Genomic DNA, 19,716 nt, shown 5'->3' on the forward strand with positions numbered 1-19,716 from the left:
AAATATCCTGCTAGCCCTGGAAAGGAAAGAATTTCTTCCTTGATAGATGGAGTAGGCATGTCCTGCCACAATGCTTTTCTCTCTACAGTGATGGCCTTAAATCCAGGTGAGAGGCTGACTTCTAAGTAAATAACCTGAGGTTAGGAAAGCTGTACCTTTGCTGAAGAGACCCTAGACCCTCTGTCAGACAGAAAATTTAGAAGCTTAATAGTGTCTCCTTGGGAGTCCTTGGGAGAGGGACTACATAAAATTAGGTAATCAACATCCTGTAAGAGGAAGGAGAAACAAAAGTAAGAGAGGCAAGATTGTGAGACAGTGTTTGACCAAAGAGGTGAAGGTTGTCCTAAAATCCCTGTGTGAGAAATGGCCAGGTCAGTCAAGAAAAATCTTAAGTGAGAGGGTCAGTCCAGGTGAAAGCAAAGAGATCCTGTGAGTCAAGATGAAGAGGGACAGTGAAAAAGACATCCTTTACAGAGAAGGATGTGGTGGAGGTAGAGATAGAGGAAGGCAAGGTGTAGAGACTGGGCACAATGGAGAAGATGGGGACAACCACAGATTGATGATTCAGAGATCTTGTACTAAACAGTAAAATCTGTTAGGCTTCTTAACAGCCAGGATGTGAGTGTTATAAGGTGACTTGGCGGGGCGCAGGAAGTCTTTCTACCTTAAATCATGGATGACTGGTTGAAGCCCTAAGAGGCTCCTTTGGGGAAGAGATATTGGGGCTGGACTGGGTAGGATGTTGGGTCCTTCAAGCGAATGAGTACAGGTGAGTATGAGGATATAGAGGGTATGTGCGTGTCCCAGATCTTGGGGTCAACTGTAGATGTTCAGAGACAGGGTCCCCTGAGGGTGAGGATATACAATGCCTACCTAGTGAACTCAGACATCGGAGACTGGTCTCTGAAGGCACAGATCTAATTGAACTTAGGATTGTACAGGACATATATAGGCACATTATCCAATCAGGTTAACATACTTGTTAAAGCATAACAGAATCAGTGTACAGGTGAACTATATGTCGAGGTAATGTAAACAAACCAAGTATGCCTAAGTAATTCTGCCCAACAACAGGTCTGAGACAAAGACTGGGAGGATGATAAGCTCCTGCACATAGCATGAGGCAAGGCAGCATGGGTGAACTCACATCATAGCTTGCTGGGATGCTTGATAGTGAGGCCTTCCCTCAGCTTCTAACTCAGCCTCAGCAGCTGCAAAGACCTTCATTTAATGGTGAGTCTTTACCATTACCTCAGTTTCTCTGTCCAGACTGTTTGGCTTACTTAGACCATGGTGTCAGTGACTGCTGTCAGATAGGCTTGAGGAATGTTCCCTACAGTCAACAAGGGAGGGAAGACAGGGATATGAAGACTCAGGTTGGTTGTATATTCCTGCAAGATCATGAGGAGAGGAATAGCATAAGAGTCTTGGTGGAGGCACATGGTGGGTGAGAAAGAAATAGAAGCACCCAATTTGGTTAGGATGTCTCTTCACAGGAGGGAAATGGGACATATAGGAATTATCAAAATGGAATGAGTGAAGATTTGTCCAATATGGCAACTTATTGGAGGAGTTTGTAGCGGGTGATATGGTTTTCCCTCTACCCCCCAAACAGAGGATTTGTCAGGGGAAGTGGGTTCCCAAAATCCTGCAGCACTGAAAAGGTGGCTCCAGTATCTAACTGCCTGCCTGCCACCATAAGTGTTGCCCAGGGCTCTTAAGCCATGGTGATCATCAGGTGTAGAAGTCCTGGACCCTTTCAGTCATCCATTGCCAATCCCAGTAAGTCACTGGGGAAAGGGGGTGAGGGTGACTTGGCGCTTCTCTGAGCACCAGGGCAATCCACTGCCCAATGTCCTGGTTGGTGGCATTTTGGACAAGGACCTGGGGGCTGCCGGGGGTTGGGGCAGGCTTGTGCCCAGTGGCCCTCTTTTCTGCCCTTGAGAAATGGACCTGGAGGTCTTCTTGGATCTAGGGTGCCCCTAGTAGTAGCTGGCTGGGCAGAAAGACTTTGGTTGGCATTTGGTATTTTAGTTGTTGTTTGTTTTTTTTTTTTTTTCTCTTCCATTATACACCCTGAATGTCTCTACTAGAACTTCCAACTGTGGGGTAAGGAGGCCCATTGTTCAACCAACTCAGTTTAGCCTTTATGTCTGGGTGACTTGGGAAAAATAATAAGTTTCAGGGTTCTGACTAATATTGTTTGAGCGTGGCCTTTTTGAGGCAACTCAGAAAGGTCAATGAGTTTTCAGTTTTGTCCTGCATTACTTCCTGAAGTTAATCAGGAAGGATTTTGAACATTGCATTAATGAGTTTAATGGCAGCCTTTGTGAGACTTGCAACATGCAGGTTTGGAACTTGTCCTGCTGCAGATGCCCAGTCCACATGTTATAGTCCCATTGGGACTCCTTTTCTGGTACTGCTTCAACCCCAAAGGTGTGGGTAGGGGACGATTGGTGAACCTCACCTGCATAGTTGTGCACCTGTTCCCAGACCCTCCTTTGCTCCTCAGTTGTCAAAGTATTGGATATGATCATATAAATGTCATGCCAGATAAGGTCATAAGATGGCTAAGATACTGAAATTCCTTGATGAAGTTTGTGGAGATGGAGGTGAAGGAGCCTAGCCACTTTTCCATCTGGGAAATATCAGAGAGCAAGAAAGGAACATGGTCACTCCCTCCAAACTGGCCATCTCCTGTAGGGAGACTAGAACATGTGCATGGGACCTTGTGGCAGGAGGACCGAGTGGGCTAGGCTGGGATGGTGGAAGCCAAAACAGAAGGGGGCAAAGGAGATGGAGGAGCAGGGGCCGGGGGCGGGTGCCTCTGCCATAAGGGACTGGTATGGGGGTGGCTGGTTAGCCAGATCAAAGTCAGAGGAGGAGGAGGGGTTAGGAAGGGAAGGAAAAGTGGGAGGAAGGTTTCATTGCCAAAAGGAGGTATTTGGGTTTGCAGGAAAAGCAAAGATTAGGTTTAGTGTGCAAGAAGAAAAAGAGAGCTTGAATGTAGAGAAATCTCTTTCCATTTTCCCACTCGCTCACAGAAATTGTATAGGTCCCATAGAACACAGGGATCCAGGGTGCCATTAACTGGTCATTTGAATTGATTATCTAAAGGATATTGTGGCCAATATAATTACACAAGCAATTAAGTTTTGGTGGCTTTAGTCTGAGGGGTCAAGTGAAGGGGTTTAAGATTGTGTGGTAGACACCCCAGGGGTGAATCTGTGAGAATGGAGGACCCAGATCCCATGGTGGAGACTGATAAACAGCCAAGTCAATGTCCAAGACGTCCCAAGGTTACAGACTAGTTGGCTGGAGATGAGGAGGCAACACAATGATGGGAGTTGTCACCCCTGTTAGTGTGTGCCTGGCAAAATCGGAGGGAGTTGAGGACCTGGCACCAAGAATTCTGAGAGGAAAAGTGAAGAGGAGCCTCAACCCAGAGAGAGAATCTCTACCATAAAGATCAGGGACCCATCTGTCAGATAAAGTCAACTAAGGGGGTCAGCTGTAACTGTAAAAGTCATGACTGGGGGAGCCCCCACTCCTCAACCCCCTCAAGGGTGTCAGACAATCAGTGGTCATGTCTTAGGTCAGCAGAGGAGTTTTTAAGTGGACTTATGAGGAGACTCACCAGTGGTAGATGTGGAACTGGGCGTCAGGGCAAATGGAAGGTGAGACCAGCTTCCAGAGGTCTGGGGTGTCAGATGGGGGGATCTACTCACCTAAGTGGTGGTGGCAGAGCCCACCAGAGCCATGGCACAATACAAGCACCCAGAAAAACACTTCACATATGGAAACCCACACAAGAGATTTTATTAAGCTGATGAGCAGTGTCTGCCCTTAAGTATGAGAGAGAGAAAGAGAGAGAGAAAGAGAAAAGGGCAGGGGAGCTAGTCTTAAGTAGTGGAAGTTTGTGGGCTAATAACAATCTGACCAAAGACTGAAGAGGAATATGGTGGGCTAACAATCTAGGTTGTAAAATGCTGTGTGTGGGGGGTGGGGAGGCAAAATAATGGCAGCAGCAAAATGGCAGGGGAGAAATGGCTGCAGCCCTATCAACCTATTGTCCCTTTACTATAGGTGAAACTGTATTTATATTTACTGGACGATTTCGAACATTGCATGAAATAGTTCATTGTATGAACATTGTCTTAAGTAAGTAATACTTAAAACTACACTGGCTTTTTCTGAGTCATATTTATCTTGATTATCAATCTAGGCTCAGTTACCTTCTAGTAAATTTGCCTAATGTTTTGAGTAAAACATCAGGGTCTGTTAAACTCAAGAGTTCCATAATTCTCTTCTCTTATGGTTAGGTTGCTTGGAATTGAAAGAAGACACCATTGAAAACCTCCTTGCTGCAGCGTGTCTTCTTCAACTTCCTCAAGTAGTGGAAGTGTGCTGCCACTTCCTCATGAAGCTTCTGCACCCATCTAACTGTTTAGGAATCCGAGCATTCGCAGATGCTCAAGGGTGCATTGAATTAATGAAGGTGGCCCACAGCTACACAATGGTAAGAATATTAAGATTTTAATAATAGAGACACTGTATGATCAAGGGTGGAAATAATTACTGTGATGACATTGAACAACTTTTTAACTTTAAATGAGTTTTGTATGCTTAGCACCTTTTCATTATTTTGTTACATGGGATATATTACCATAGTCATATCTCATCTCAACATAAAGATACTCTATGTGATATAATTTATTATTGCTTGTATGACTTTATTCACACTTTATAGATAATATAAGTATTAATACTGGTTATTTGGGATTTCAAAGTTGTATGAACCAATTTTTCTTAATTATTGCATTATATCTATCTTTCTACATTCACTTCCATAGCTGCTGATTTTTATGTCTTCTGCATTTCTATTTCAAACATTCCATCATAACACATTATGTTTGCTACAACTTTGCCTACATGATATATGGAGAAAAATTTACAGTTACACTGCATATTATACTTCAATATTGGATTCCAGAACTCTTGGGAACTTTTGTACTAAATATTTAGTTTCATAAAATAACTTTTCTTTGTTTACAAATTTTACTTTCCACACTGTTTTTATAATTCAAAAGTTTTAGTGAATATCACTCAGTAAATGTTTGTAAAATACATTAAGTGATTAAGCCTATTTTATATTTTTCTCTTATATTTTCTTCACACTCAAGTATGCATTTTTACCAGCATTATAGACATTCTAAAAGTAGTTCAAATTGTATACTTTATATATGTGAACATTATGGTGTGAGTGGTTGATTTTTTGTTTTGTTTTTTTTCCCCATAATTCCCATTCTTGAATAGAGTAACCTGTTATAACAGTTTGATACTCATCCAATTTTATGTGTGGAAACAATTACTCTAAAAGCACTTAAAAATTACTCTTAAAGCACTTAATGTATTTTCTGACTTAGAGGAAACCTTATATAAATATTAGCCAGTTTTGCAAGTGTTATTTTTACTAGTATTATTAAGTTTTGATTGTTATAAATTGAAAAAAATCCAATTGTAAGGTATTATATAACTTTTTCTTTTCAGCTCAAGGGAACCATTTATCAGAGATAAATCTCATTAAGCTTTATGGTTTCTGTTTCTTTCACAACTCAGACTTTGAAATTTGACATTTTTTAAATCACTGTTGAGAGTCAACCACATAAAAGTATTCTAATTGTTATTCTTAGATAGAGTTTCAATATGATTTTCATTTTATTCTTTAATCCTTTAAGCAGATTAGTACATTAGATGAAAATAGAGAAATTAAAAGGAGATTCATGAATTGTAATTCTATTGTCAAATCCTTTTTCAGAAGTATTCCATGACAGGACATAGTACTACTTTTGAAATTATATGAACCATAAAAAATCAGTGTAAACAAATACTTCATCAACCAAAATATCAAAGTCCATCTGCTGTCATTTAATTAGGCACATTTCATTACAATTAGAAGCTCCTGGCTTAGCTAAGCTGAAGAACAATATGCTTCCATATCCAGAGGGATGATGGTCCCTTCTGGTCTAGTTTGAAATTATTAATTTAGTAATAAAACTGTTTTTCTTACAGCTGCTTAGATTGTTCTATAATTTCTCACTCGACAGTAACAATATTTTTAGAGATGTTAAAAGATATACTCTATATGAAAATATATTTAAAGCAAATACAAATAGTTCTAAGATGTTGCACATTCCAAATGTCTCTATATTAGTTTATTTTTGAAAATCTATATTGCTTAGATGTTGTGCCATGTCAGTTGAAACGTAAATGATTTCAAATTATTTTTAAAAACATGATGTTCCACCATATTCCAGTTGTTCACAGTCACACTCTTTAAGAGAAGAAAATTTACTATTTAGCTATTTTCCTAGAGCTCTATTTTACTGTGTTTCTAACACTTTAAAATTAGCATTTGCATGTGATATTACAGTTTCTCATTACATATTTGCCTCTGATCCTTGTCTAATCAGGCATATGTCTCCATCTAATCTATTCAATCTGTGCTTTGAAAGCAGATCTATTGTGCTGTATTTTCTTTTTCTTTTTAACTGCTTTGATAGGAAATCACCCCATTTGTTCTATATACTATATATAAAATGGAATTAATTTCTTTACTGATGCAAATTGTGTTTTGTAAGTAATATTTACCTGGTCTGTTTTTTAATTTTTTGCTAAGATTTTAGCTGTCAACTGGATCTTCAAAGACCAGACCTTACTTTGCTTTCTATTATTTCTTTCATAAGATTTGCTATCTTTCCTTTGCAAATTTCACTCATTTATTTGGTGACAGCTATTGATTTTGTGTTAACGATTCCAAAATCTATCCAGGGAAGGTGACCTAGCTTGGCATTGGTTCATTTGCAAAATACTGGAAAATTTTGATTGCAAGCCCAAGATTAGGCAGATGTGTGAAACTAATTCAAAACCACAATTTTAAACTTTGGCTGCATGAATATAAAGACAGAATCCAAATCAAAAATCATTGAATGAAACAGTCCTACCATATTCTATTTAGATTTCATTATGAAACCCTTGCTTAATTCTGGACATCACACTTTAAAAGCAGTAAAGAGTGACAAAGACAGATGAGAGTAACAAGAATGGAAAGGTTTTCTTAGTCGTGTCATATGAAGAAATGTTTTATAAACATTGTTTCCAGAAGCTAAATAAAATTAAGGCATGAAAATTGCTGCTTCATGTATTCTATAGAATGCATTTTTATTGAAAATAGCAGTATTTAAGTGTTTCTCATTCTGTTTAAAATTTAAGAAATATAATCAATTATTTAAAGTTAAGTATTATATGAAAGTATGATTTCAGAATTCAACAACTTTGGATAAAGATGAATGCGGAGTCCTGAGTCTATTTCAGTCTTTCAATCTTTCCTTCTCAGCTGGGTGGTCTCTTTCCACCAATCTTCATTGCTATCACCTCCAAATTCATCTCTCTGCCTTTTGTAGAAGATGCTTAGACCTTCATTTCCTAGAAGTTCATTCCCCAATGGATTCTGATTTACAGTTTGCTAATAAGAGACAATCTTGGAAAAGAAAAAGTTATTATTCTCCACAGGCAGTAAAATATGTAAGAAATGGACAAGTAGAATAACTTCCAAGTGAACCCTTGAAATCTATTGCCTTAACTGTTGCAGTTACGATGGTTGATGAGTGCCCTCGGGAGGGTCTTGAGGAGCATAGTTCCTCTGCTCAGTGCCTTTAAGAACAATTCCCAAATGAACTGTAGTTTAAGAAGTTTGAGATAGTAGAAACATCCCTGAACAGCACTTTCCAAAGTCCTTCCAATGGCTATTCAAGCCTGTATTTCCCTATCCACAATCTTTTCTATTAGCAATAGAGTGGTTTATTTTCCGAATCCAACAATCTCTTCAAACCTGCCCTGCTCCACACACACACAGTAAGCTCCTTATTCTCAAGTACATAGTCTTTCTTGCCTTGCTTCTAAAGTACTACCTGAGAATTTTCCTCAAAATTAAATGGAATTGATCTCACCTCATCTAAACATGTATTGTCTGCTTTTGTTACTCTTACCAGCTTCAGATACTTTTTTGCAGAATCCTTGCTATGAAGTTCTAAATAATCCCTACGTTTCCAGTTAAATTCATCTGTCAAAGAAATATCAAAACTCCATGACATTATCTCCATCATTGGAAATTTTAGTATCTATTCCTTTCCTTAGGATTATGAAATATCATTATAGACTTCCTTATATAATTAATTATCTTTTTTATGTTTTTGTGACTGATCTTCACAAATATATTGTGAATTCTTTTGTTGGAGTAGTTCCCAATTTTTTATCCTAACCAAGTGTCTACTACATTGTAATAAGTTAAATAATTCTCCTGTTTTCCCTGGGTATTTCTTTAGAATTGGAACTCTCAGCAGTTTCAGCAAGTATACATGTGGTTTGCTGCTGACATTTGTCCAATCACATTTCCTACCATGAATTTCCCTATGTCATACAATTCCAGCTTTACTAACTTTCTTACTGTTTTTTTCTGTATCAAGAATTATGGTTTTAATGTAGATGTCCCCCCAAAGCACCTGTTAATGCAGGAATATTCAGAGGGAAAATGCTTGGATTATGAGAGCTGCATCCACTCAGTCCATTCCAGTTTAAATGAATTGACCAGCTAGTAACTGCAGGCAGGTGGGGTTTAGGTGGAGGAGGTGGGTCACTGGGAGTGTGCCTAGAAGGGTGTATCTTCCCTGTGCCACCCTTCCCTACCCCAGCTTCCTGACCCAATCATGAACTGAACAGCTTTTCTCAGTTGGGCTCTTCCCCATGTTGTGCTGCCTTATCTTGGGCCCAGAGCAGCGGAGTTGGTCATCTACGGACTGAGAATTCTGAAACTGTTAGTCCCAAATAAACTTTTCCTCCAAATTTTTCTTGTCAGTTATTTTAGTTGCAATAAGGACAAACTAACTAAAACATCAAGCTTATCATGTGATACACTTTGCTCTTGCTTTCCTCTGCCAGAAGCTCTCTTCTACCAAATGTGAATATCACTTTCTCCTCTGCCTCATTCAAAATTGCTGCTGAACTGTCACTGAACAGAGACCTCTTCTCTGAACGTTCCACTTGAGGTGGCACTGCCTTTAAAGCTCTCTCTTTCCTTACACATCTTTACACGTTTTTGAGTGCTTATTATTTCCTTGATTTTATTTCTCTGTTGTAATTATTGTCTACCTGCCTTTTGTGTGTGTGTGTGTGTGTGTGTGTGTGTGATGCTGGGGATTGAACCCACGGCCTTGTGCTTGCGAGGTAAGCACTCTACCAACTCAGCTATATCCCCAGCCCAACCCACCACGTTTTTATTATAGCTTCTTCTTCCTTTTTTTCCTTCCTCTTTTTCAGTACTGGGGATTGACCCAGGGGCTCTTAACCATCTAGGCATGTCCCCAGCCCTTTTTATATTTCATTTAGAGATAGACTCTCACTGAGTTGCTTAGGGCCTCATAAAGTTGCTGAGGCTGTCTTTGAACTCGTGATCCTCATACCTCAGCTTCCCCAGCTGCTGGGATTGCAGGCACGCACCACCACACCCTGCTGTTGTAACTTTTTGGTATTAGTTTTCTAAACATCTCTAACCTAAGAATCTAGATGAATGGTTACACCTCGTATTCATTATTGAATGAGTTAGTGAAGGGCTGAGATACTGCTGATGACTCTGTACCAGGTACTGTAGAAGTGGCACTGAGATTGCAAGAACAGACTAAATAGACATGAAATTGCCCTTAGAGTCAAGGTCAATATGTTGAGTGAAATAAATTGTCACCATAAGTGGTAATTATTTGGTTACACCTATAGATATGTGCATATGAATATGATAAATGCTACAACCAAAAATTATAAGATGCTATGAGGGAATGAAACATGAAAAGCCTCTTTAAACAAGTGATACTTATCCTAAGTTGTAAAAGATGAGGTGGAATTAGTGTGGGGAAGAGTTGGCTAAAGAATGTTCATGACAGAGAGAAATGGATATGCCAGTGATCTGAGGTGGGACGGCACTATTCATGTTTAAGGAAATTCAAGTGATATAGGATGGTGGGGAAGAAAGGGAAGCAAAATAATGTTTGAATCTAGAGATTTAGGCCAAACCAAATTTCAGTGGTTATGGAGACTGTTAAGAATTGGGATCTTTGTCTTAAATTTAAAATTATACCATTAAAATTTTTTGAGCAAATAAGGGCCAAATTTTAATTCTGAGACATCACCAGCCCAGTATAAGGACAAGGCAAAAGGTGAGAACAAAACTAAAGGTTGATACTTCAGATGTACTTATTGGGAGATAGAGAAAGAAAAAGAGAGAAGTAGCTCTATTTTCTGACATTTTTTTTTTTGGCGCATTACAGGCAGCTCTGTTGAGGGTCATACTTGCCATTACTGGTGCTGTGGTGCCATATGTTATGTGTATAATATGTGTCAGGTATCGTTCTGAGTGTCAAATACACTTATTTAATTTGTCTCATGGTTTCTTGCTAGAAACATGCTTTTTCTCTTTAACAGTAACTCTTTCAATAAACCATAGATTAGAGTTTTTTTGGAGGAATAGATGGAGTTTAAATTTCCTTGCACATCTAAGTCACCAAAATAAAGTTCACTCATTTTTCTTGACACTAAAATGTGATACATTAGTATACAAATTGATTTTGTTTTTGAGGTACTGGAGATTTTACAGGCATTATACATGTTAAGCATACATTCTACCACTGAGCTACATGTCCAGCCCTTTCCAGTGTTTGAGATAGGGATTTGCTAAATTGCCCCAGTTGGCCTCAAACTTGTGAGCTTCCTGCTTCGCCATCCCAAATATATGGGATTATAGGTGTGCTCTACCATGTCCTCCTTAAATTGATTTTTAATGCCTTTTCCCCTCTTTTATTCATTTCTTTCTTTCAATTGCTTTTTAGTATCTCACATTCCCATATAGTCAGATAACAAGTTTAAGTTATATGTGATTGTGTAAGTTGAAAATTATCAAAGTTTGACTTAAAAATTTCTTAATAGATTGAGCAGAAATGTCAGGATAGATATAGTGAGTAGTTGGGGGGAACAGTGCTATTGAGATTTAATGATCACAAACACTGGAAAAAGTCTGTGGAAATCTGCGTGGAAAATAAGTTCCTCTTATTTTTCTGGTTTTATTTTTCTTAATGTTCTCTGTTTCTAAATTAGATTGACTACTGATTTTTTTATGATTACCAAAATCAAATTAGGTATTTTTCCATCACCACCCATTCTGTCCTTCAGATTGCAGGAACTTGTTGTATACTCTTGACAGGCAGTTTTTACTTGTGCTCTAAATTAAGATCATTAGTAAGACTTGTTGGGACTAATGACACGTTAACTAACTCAGGCTGACTCCTTACTCCCTGGCAAGTGAGAAAGATCAAGGCCTCAAAGGTGGTTTCAAAGGTTAATGACGATAAATTGGACCACTGTCAGGGATTGGTTAACAACAGTTCTGCAAACGTGATCAGCTCGTGCTTGCCATATAGTCCTATGGGACTCTCACCTGCATGAACCTCCCCGGCCTTGCTGATCTTTAAGCTGATTGGTTTCCGCCTAGCCTTCACCCTGCATAAAAGCTGTGTGACTTCCTCAATAAACGAGTTCCTGCTGTGACTGGTCTCCCTGACGCATCTGATTGTCCTCAGCTCGGAGGGCTGGGTGCAGGTGGTCAGTTGGCCCTACCTTTCTCTGTCTGACCTTGTTGGGGAGTGCTCCCTTCTCTTGTCACGGGTCGAGAAGAGAAAGACTACCTGCTAAGACTAGAGTTGACTTTAATAGAGAGGTAGAAAAAAATATTGACTTTTAATTGCTTTTAGTGTGATGTGTCAATAGGATATTCATATTGCACTGAATAATTTGGTAGAAATGTATTTAAGATAGTAATATTATAATGAGTAACTATTCACCAGTGTAACTGCAATTTGACTACATAGGACATTTCAGTTGCACTTAATAGAGGTTCTTTTTTGGGGGGGTGAGGAGGGGTTACTGACTGTTGAACTGATGGGTAGTTTGTCACTGAACTATATTCCCTAGGCCTTTTTTTAAAACTTTATTTTGAGGCAAGGTCTCCTTATGTTGCCCAGGATTGTCTTGATCTTTGGATCTTCCTGCCTTAGTCTCCTTATGTAGTTGGGTTTACAGTCCTATGTAACCATGCCCTGCTCAATTTTCAGAGTTTTCTAAAATAACCATAGTTAAATGTGCATTGGTGAGAATTTTAAGTATTATTTCAACACAATCACAGAGTATCTAATAATACAGTCCATTTCTTCTATTCAGGTAGTGTTCAAACATGTTTCAATGTCAGGTTTTTAGGTTTGAACTTGAACATTCCATTAAGAAATGAACCCCTGTGCTTCATTGTTGCTTATGATGAAGAAGAATTTGATGATAATATTAATCTACTTAAAAGACATTCCATTTATTTCAAATTTCCTTCATCTGCATTTTTAAGTTTTCATTTGTTCCTCTGAGCTATCTCTAACACCATATAGTACACAGCTCATAAAGCCACAACATAAAAAGACATGTGCAACTTACTATCCAAAATGTATTACCTTTTCTTTATTGTCTACCAGATTTAAGCTTTTGTAGACATATTATATGTCTCATGTTGTGGCAACAATATAACTAATACAAGTTTAAGAAAGGACACTCAAGTTTAAAATATCTTATAAACACACATTTAAAGCATTTTCATAACATCTTGAAAGTAGTCCCTAAGTGATTTCAATCATTTTATCTGTAGAATTATCATTGGTGGTAAGTGACAATCTCTTATTATTAGAATAGTTCAAAAAGTCTTCCTGAGAGATAGGAAAAGGAAGAAAAGGCAAAAATTCTTGCCTACAAGTTCTTTTCACTTGACAATCACAGTGTTCAATGAATGACATCAATAATTTTCTTTTCTTACAAATAAGGAAAGACATCTAAATTTACATATATGAAAGTCTCGTTTTACTATAGTAATTTCACATCATAAAACAGTATTGTAGATTACTTGCATTTTCTGATGAATCACATTATTATGGAACTAATTTCTTTTTATGTTTCCTTCTTAGATCTTTCTTTTAATGCTTTTTCCCTGTTAAGGAGTATATTTATTCTTTAGATGTTTAACAGGAATTTTTAAAGTGAAAAAAAAAAAATGCAGAGGGATCGATTAGAGTTCAAAAGAAACATGATAAATCAATCTTTGCCTGAGGGCAAAACCAGTCTGCCCTTTGTACATATACATGTCAGAATAGAAACAGGCCATCTCTGCTCTTAAAAGAATGTTTCAGAACTTAGTGTACTGCCAGATAAAGCTCAAGAATATCAGATGCTCCCCTCAGATCCCATTTTTTTCTAAATGTATTAAAGCTACACATAGAGTTATCTTTTAACATCATTTGTGGAAACAAACTTCCCCTGACTTGTTCATAGTTCTTTTCTTAGAGCTTAGTATATCACCTTTCTTATTCTAGGTACACAATAAAGTATGTTTATAAGAGTAGATTAATACTTTCACATTTTAATAATTAAAAATGTTATACATTTAATAACCCTAAATTAAGGGAAAGTTTATAAATATCGATAATTTCAAGTAAAAATTTTATCCCTAAACCAGAACAGTTTGAAAAATTTATTGTGTCATTGTATTTTTCTTACTAGCTTATTAGTAGGTGTAAGCATAAATAAATATAAACAAGATGTGCCTATGTTCTTTAGAATTCACCAACATTTTCAGCTCTTTGAAAACTGTTGAAAAGGTAATGTAATATTCTATAATGTGTGCATACAATTTTTAAAATGAAATAAGAGTTCTCAATGGTTATTTTATATTCAAGGTCTATATTTAATTATCTCATATTTCAAATGAAAATTGTATTTCATTAGTTTTCATGGAAAATGATGCTATAAAGGAATAAATTCAAAACCTGGTGTGGCATACAGAAGGCACATAATAAAGAAACAATTACTAGTAGACCAAATGTACCCTATTTTCACATGATAGCAATTGTATAAAATAACACATCATAATGAAAAATTGCTGGATCCTAGTAAGCAGAAGTGACCCAAAGTTTGAAGAATGTGATTCAGATCTGGACCTAAGTAAATTCAATAAATATTTTAATTTAGGTTGTGATCTTGATTCCAATTAGCAGTTCATAACTTCAAAACATTTTTTAACAGAGGAAAATTTGAACAACATGAAAAATATTTAAATTCCACTAAAGTTGTATAATTTATAAATATTAAAATAATTGATTTCTTGAAAACAATGAAAGAGCACATTTTAATCAGAATTATCTGTTTTGTCTGTATTATACAGTATGCTTATTTAAAACTGACTAAGTGTCCATGTTTTTTTAATAATATTATAAGCAATTGTTAAAAATTTTCATATTTTGTTTGGATCTACAGTTAAAAGAACATAGAGACTTTCAAACAGAAATAGAATTTCATTTCATTCCCAGTTCTAATAGAAAGGAGATTAAGATAATTACTGATTACATTATAAAGTGATTTTATTTTTACTTCTGCCATATGAATAAGAATAAATGATAAAATTCAAAACCAAATGATTTTAGAAATTTAGAAAAGACTTTTTCAAATAAATATATCATGCTTGAACTGGAAGAAAAATTGACGAAACTGACATTTGTTAATGTATAGAATTAAATTTTTATAGATACTTGGGTGTTTGGTTTTGTTTGTTTTGTTTTGGTTTGTTTTTGTCTCATGGCATTACCTGATTAAGGCATATGTGTATAAATTTTCATACTTTAATTGGTCTATGTATTGAGATTGACTACATATATTAATCAAAAAAGGCAGTGTTTTTAAGTAGTGAACTCTATACTAACTGTACCTTACATTTTTACTTTATATTTTTAAATGATGCACAAAAACAAAACTATAAAAATTGTACCTAATAATAGGGTACTGTGTGATGTTTTAAAAATTCGAAATCTTCACAGATCATGATACAGTTGTATTATTATCATCATTGCCTTATTAACTTCTACATTTTAAACTTTTGTAAATTTGATAAAGAAATAGAAACATAAAAGTAGACAATAATAGTACATTATCTTAATTATTTAAGTTTGCTATTTTATGTATACCGACGGATGTCACTTGTGATGCAATGATGTGCTTTTATCCTCTTTTTGAAGGAGACTGTAGAAAATTCCATTTTCTTTATTATAGGAGAAAATTTCACTATATACTGAAGGCTTGAAAACTACAACCGTTTCAAAGACTCTAAAGCTTGGTTTTTAAGTGTCCAATGATGCGGTGTGCATTTGAACAACTTGCTTTAGTAGGTAATGAGCTATTTTAGTCAGCTTTTTTACCAAAAGACCTGAGAAGGTCAATTTTACAGGAGGAAAATTTATTTGGGGGATCATGGTTTCCGAGGTCTCAGTCCACAGACGGCCTACTCCCATGCCTCCGGACTTGACCTGAAGCAGAACATTATGTGGTGGAGGAAGGCAGCTCAGGACATGACTATCAAGATGCAGAGAGAGCTCCATTCTTCAGAGAAACTATAACCCAAAGACACTCCCAAAGGACCCACCTCCTCCAGCCACACCCTACGTGCCTCCAGTTAATCTCTAATCATTTCAACTGTAAACCTTCTTGCATGGTCTCCCTCATGAGCTTTTGGGGGACACCTCATATCTAAACCAATACAGGAGACTTTGGTGATTTGTCATGATTAGTTTCCAGTGGATTGAAATAGTATTTGGCACAGAAAAGACCATTATTTTACTAGAACATTTAGAATCAAAAGTAAAACATTTAGTAAACCCACTTGAAATCCATCATAGTATATTAACTCTCTGTTTTCCTTTTTTAAGTCATAAAATTGTCTGAGAATTATTGTTTTACTTCAAGAAGGCAGAAATATGATATATATATATATAAATATATATAAATAAGGTCTATATAAATAAGGCCTATATAAATAAGGCTTGGTAATAACTTTAACCAAAACAACAACAAAACAACCATAATTTGTAAACTACTCAGAATAAATATACTTTTTGGCAGCATATGCAATAGACATATGAATAATGAAGTTTCAGGTTCTAAGCAAAAATTGTTTTAAAACATCTGATAGATTAGCAGATGAGAATTTTACCAACTCCAAGCATCTGCCTGGGTTAAGAGGATGACACAGGCTGTCAACTCTTATTCAGCTGTGTTCATCAATACATTACATTTGAATTAATAAAATTGATATATTTAATTGACATAAAATCAAAACCTAAGTACATATATTAGTGAAGAGTTACCCTTGTATTTAGAGAGGCCAATATCTCAGAGTTATATTATATAAAATGCATAATATCCTATATTAGTTTTTTTGCTATTATTGTTTTAGCTCCAAGCTGTAACTAATAGATTTTATAAAAATAGCATAATTTTCTTAATATTAAATACTGTAACATAAAATTTTGTGAATAACTAACCTTAGAATGTATGACATTTATCAATGTTAATTTTTCAAGGAATCTATGATACTATAGAGCACCACTAAGATTAAAGAGAAAACAATGGTCAGAATGTTGGCATGGGTATTCTGGAATAATCCCAACCATATAGATAAACTACACTGTAGAATTTCTCATGATCTTTTAAAAACTAGGGGCCAAACATCTGGACTGTACTTATTTATTAATTAATTTTGTTCAGAATACTTCCCCAACTCTGCTGCTTGAATTTTGGGCAACAAACACAGTTTTCACCTAGTTCATTTTAATGTTTTATTATATTTTTTATAACTGAAAGCTTTTGATATTTCAATACTAACTTCGAACAAGAAAAAAGGTAAAGTGTAAAGAAAAAATTTCATAGAAAACTAAGAAACTTTACATTTAATAATGTTTAATGCAACTATGTGTCTTTTAGCAGTTCATTGGAGATTTCTCTCACCACTGAAACAAATGAAATTTGTCAGAGATTATCAGCATGGTCTCTTGTGATTCTTTACAGCCTTATGAGTCTCCAAATATCCTGTTAAAATTTAAGTTCCATAAAATGCAAATGTTTTTCAAGATAATGTTGATAAGCACCACTTTATCACCAAGCAATAAAAGCTTAATGTCCTTAATAGAGAAACACTGATAACAGTAGGTGAGCAAGGAATGATTCTTGAAGTGTCATTTTCCTACTTCAAAATATTTTGCTTTAAAGCAGCATCAAGACATAATTCACAGCCATAGATTTATCAATGTAAAATGTGCAGTGTAATGAATTTAACATATTCAGAGTAATGCAAACACCACAATCAATTTTAGAACATTTTTCTATTCAAAAAGGAACTCTTCTTGTTAACTTTCCATTTCCTCCCAAGTTCACCAGTATTTACAACCAATAATCTACTTTCTATCATTTATTTATTTGATTTATAGAAATTTCTCATAGAAATTGCATTATAAAATATGTGGTCATTTGCATTTGACTTCTTTTTTTTTCAATATATTTTCAAGTCTCATTCATGTTACAGCATGTATCAGTGCTTCATTTTTCATTGCACCATACATATGTACTCCATTTTATTTATCCACTCGTCAGATGACAAATATTCAAGTTCTTTATACTTTGGGTTTTTATGATTAATGCAAGTATCAAAATTCATATATAAGTTTCATGTAGAGATAATACTTTTATTTCTTTTTGGTATATATCTAGGAGTGAAATGATCATGTGGTCACTTTGTGTTTAACATTTCTTATTGATTACAGCCAACCTAGTGAGTATGAAATGGCCTCTTCTAATTTCTATTTGCATTTTCCTGGTGCCTAATGCAATGTAGTTTCTTTTCATGTATTCACTGGACATTTATTTATCTTCCTTGAAAAAATGTCTTTCAGATCTTCTGCCTATTTTTAAATAGAGTTGTTTGAGACACTTAAAATTCAAAGAAGTAAAACCAAGAATAAATAAATGAGAAACATCAAATTAGAATGCTTCTACACAGTAAAGGAAATGATTAAGTGCATGAAGACAGAACCTATAGAGTGTGAAAAGACCTTTTCCAGCTACTCCTCCAACAGGGAATGATATCTTGAATATATAAAGAACTCAAAAACCTTAACACCAAAAACTAAATAACCCAATCAATAAATAAGCAAAAAAAAAAACAAAAACAAAAACAAAAAACAAAAAACACTAAACATATTTCTTAAAAGAAGAAATACAAGAAATATATATTTAGTACAATACATATACATAAAACATCGCAATCCCTAGCAATCAGGGAAATGCAATTCAAAACTATTGAGATTCCAGTTGGAATGGCAATCATCAAGAATACAAATAAAAAAAGAATACAAATAATAATAAATGCTGGCAAGGACAATGGTAAAAATCTACACTCATACATTGTTGGTAGTATAGAACCACTTTTGATAGCAGTATGGAGATTTCTCAACAGACTAGGAATAGAATCATCATATCCCCCAGCTATCCCACTCCTTGAATTGACCCAAAGAACTAAAATCAGCATATTTTAGTGCTGTATGTACCTCAGTGTTTATACCAGTGCAATTCACAATAACCCAGTTATGGAATGAACCCAGGTGCCTTTCAAGAAATGAATAGATTAAGAAAATTCGATATATATACACAATGGAGTTTTACTCAACCAAAAAGAGGACTGAAACTATGGTATCCCTAAAGAGGATGCAACTGGAGAACATCATGCTGAATGTCGTAAGGCAGACTCTAGAGCAAAGTAATGGCGACAAAGTGGGGAGACAGATCCCATGAAAAGCAGCGAGATCAGTGGAGAGGATGAAGGAGACTGAGTGGGAGGGAGGAGGGATGGGGAAAAGGAGACAATACAGAATAAATTTGACCAAATTGCATTACATATATAAATATGTTACAGTGAATTCCATCTCTGTGTGTATCTGTAAAGCATCAATTTAAAAAAATAAAAGAGACACATCATGTAGATCCACAAAAATGGGGTCCTAACTAGAATAAGATATAATCTGTTCGTATAATTTTATCAAAATGGATTCTACTATCATTTATAACTAAAAAGAAGCAAAAATTTTTTTTTTAATTTATAAAATTAAAGAAACAATAAAAAAAAATAGAAGGAAGACCACTAGAGGAGGGGGAATAAGAACAGGGAGGAAGGGAAGAATAGAGGAAACACAGGGGAGAGAAATGAAGCAAAGTTATGTCAAAATAAAATCCACTATTTTGTATAACTATAATATATGAATAAAAACATTTGAAAATAAATTGGATTATTATTCAGTTGTAAAAATTCTTAAAATATTCTAGATATCAAGTCCCTTATCAATTGTGAATTGCAAATATTTTCTGCTACTCTGTGGGTTGTCTTTTCACTTTCTAATGATGTTCTTTAAGGACAAATGTTTTCAAGTTTGATGATGTCCAACTTAACCTTTTTTGCTGTTTGTTTTTTGTGCTTTTGGTTTAAGAAACCATTGATCAATCCAAGGTCACATGATTTCCACATATACTGTCACAGTTATTTCCACATATATTACCATTTAGGGGATTTGTGGTTTGGGCTCTTATATTTGGTTCTTTAATTGATGTTGATTTAATTTTTTTAATTCATTTTTATTGTAAACAAATGTGATACATCTTGTTTCTCTGTACATGAAGTAGAGGCATACCATTTGTGTAATCATACATTTA

At 35.5% G+C, this 19,716-nt stretch overlaps 1 protein-coding gene across 2 annotated transcripts in view; it reads left to right on the plus strand.

The window, feature by feature from the left end:
- KLHL1 (kelch like family member 1) overlaps positions 1 to 19,716 on the plus strand; it is a 425,106-nt gene that overhangs the window by 152,496 nt on the left and 252,894 nt on the right. For both annotated transcript variants that reach the window (XM_079135882.1, XM_079135883.1), the window contains exon 4: positions 4,323 to 4,519. In XM_079135882.1, the coding sequence (XP_078992008.1) occupies positions 4,323 to 4,519 (197 nt within the window). The remainder of the gene's footprint in view (positions 1 to 4,322; positions 4,520 to 19,716) is intronic.

The sequence above is a fragment of the Sciurus vulgaris genome, assembly GCF_902686455.1.
Source record: "Sciurus vulgaris genome assembly, chromosome: 4".
Classification (NCBI taxonomy): Eukaryota; Metazoa; Chordata; class Mammalia; order Rodentia; family Sciuridae; genus Sciurus; species Sciurus vulgaris.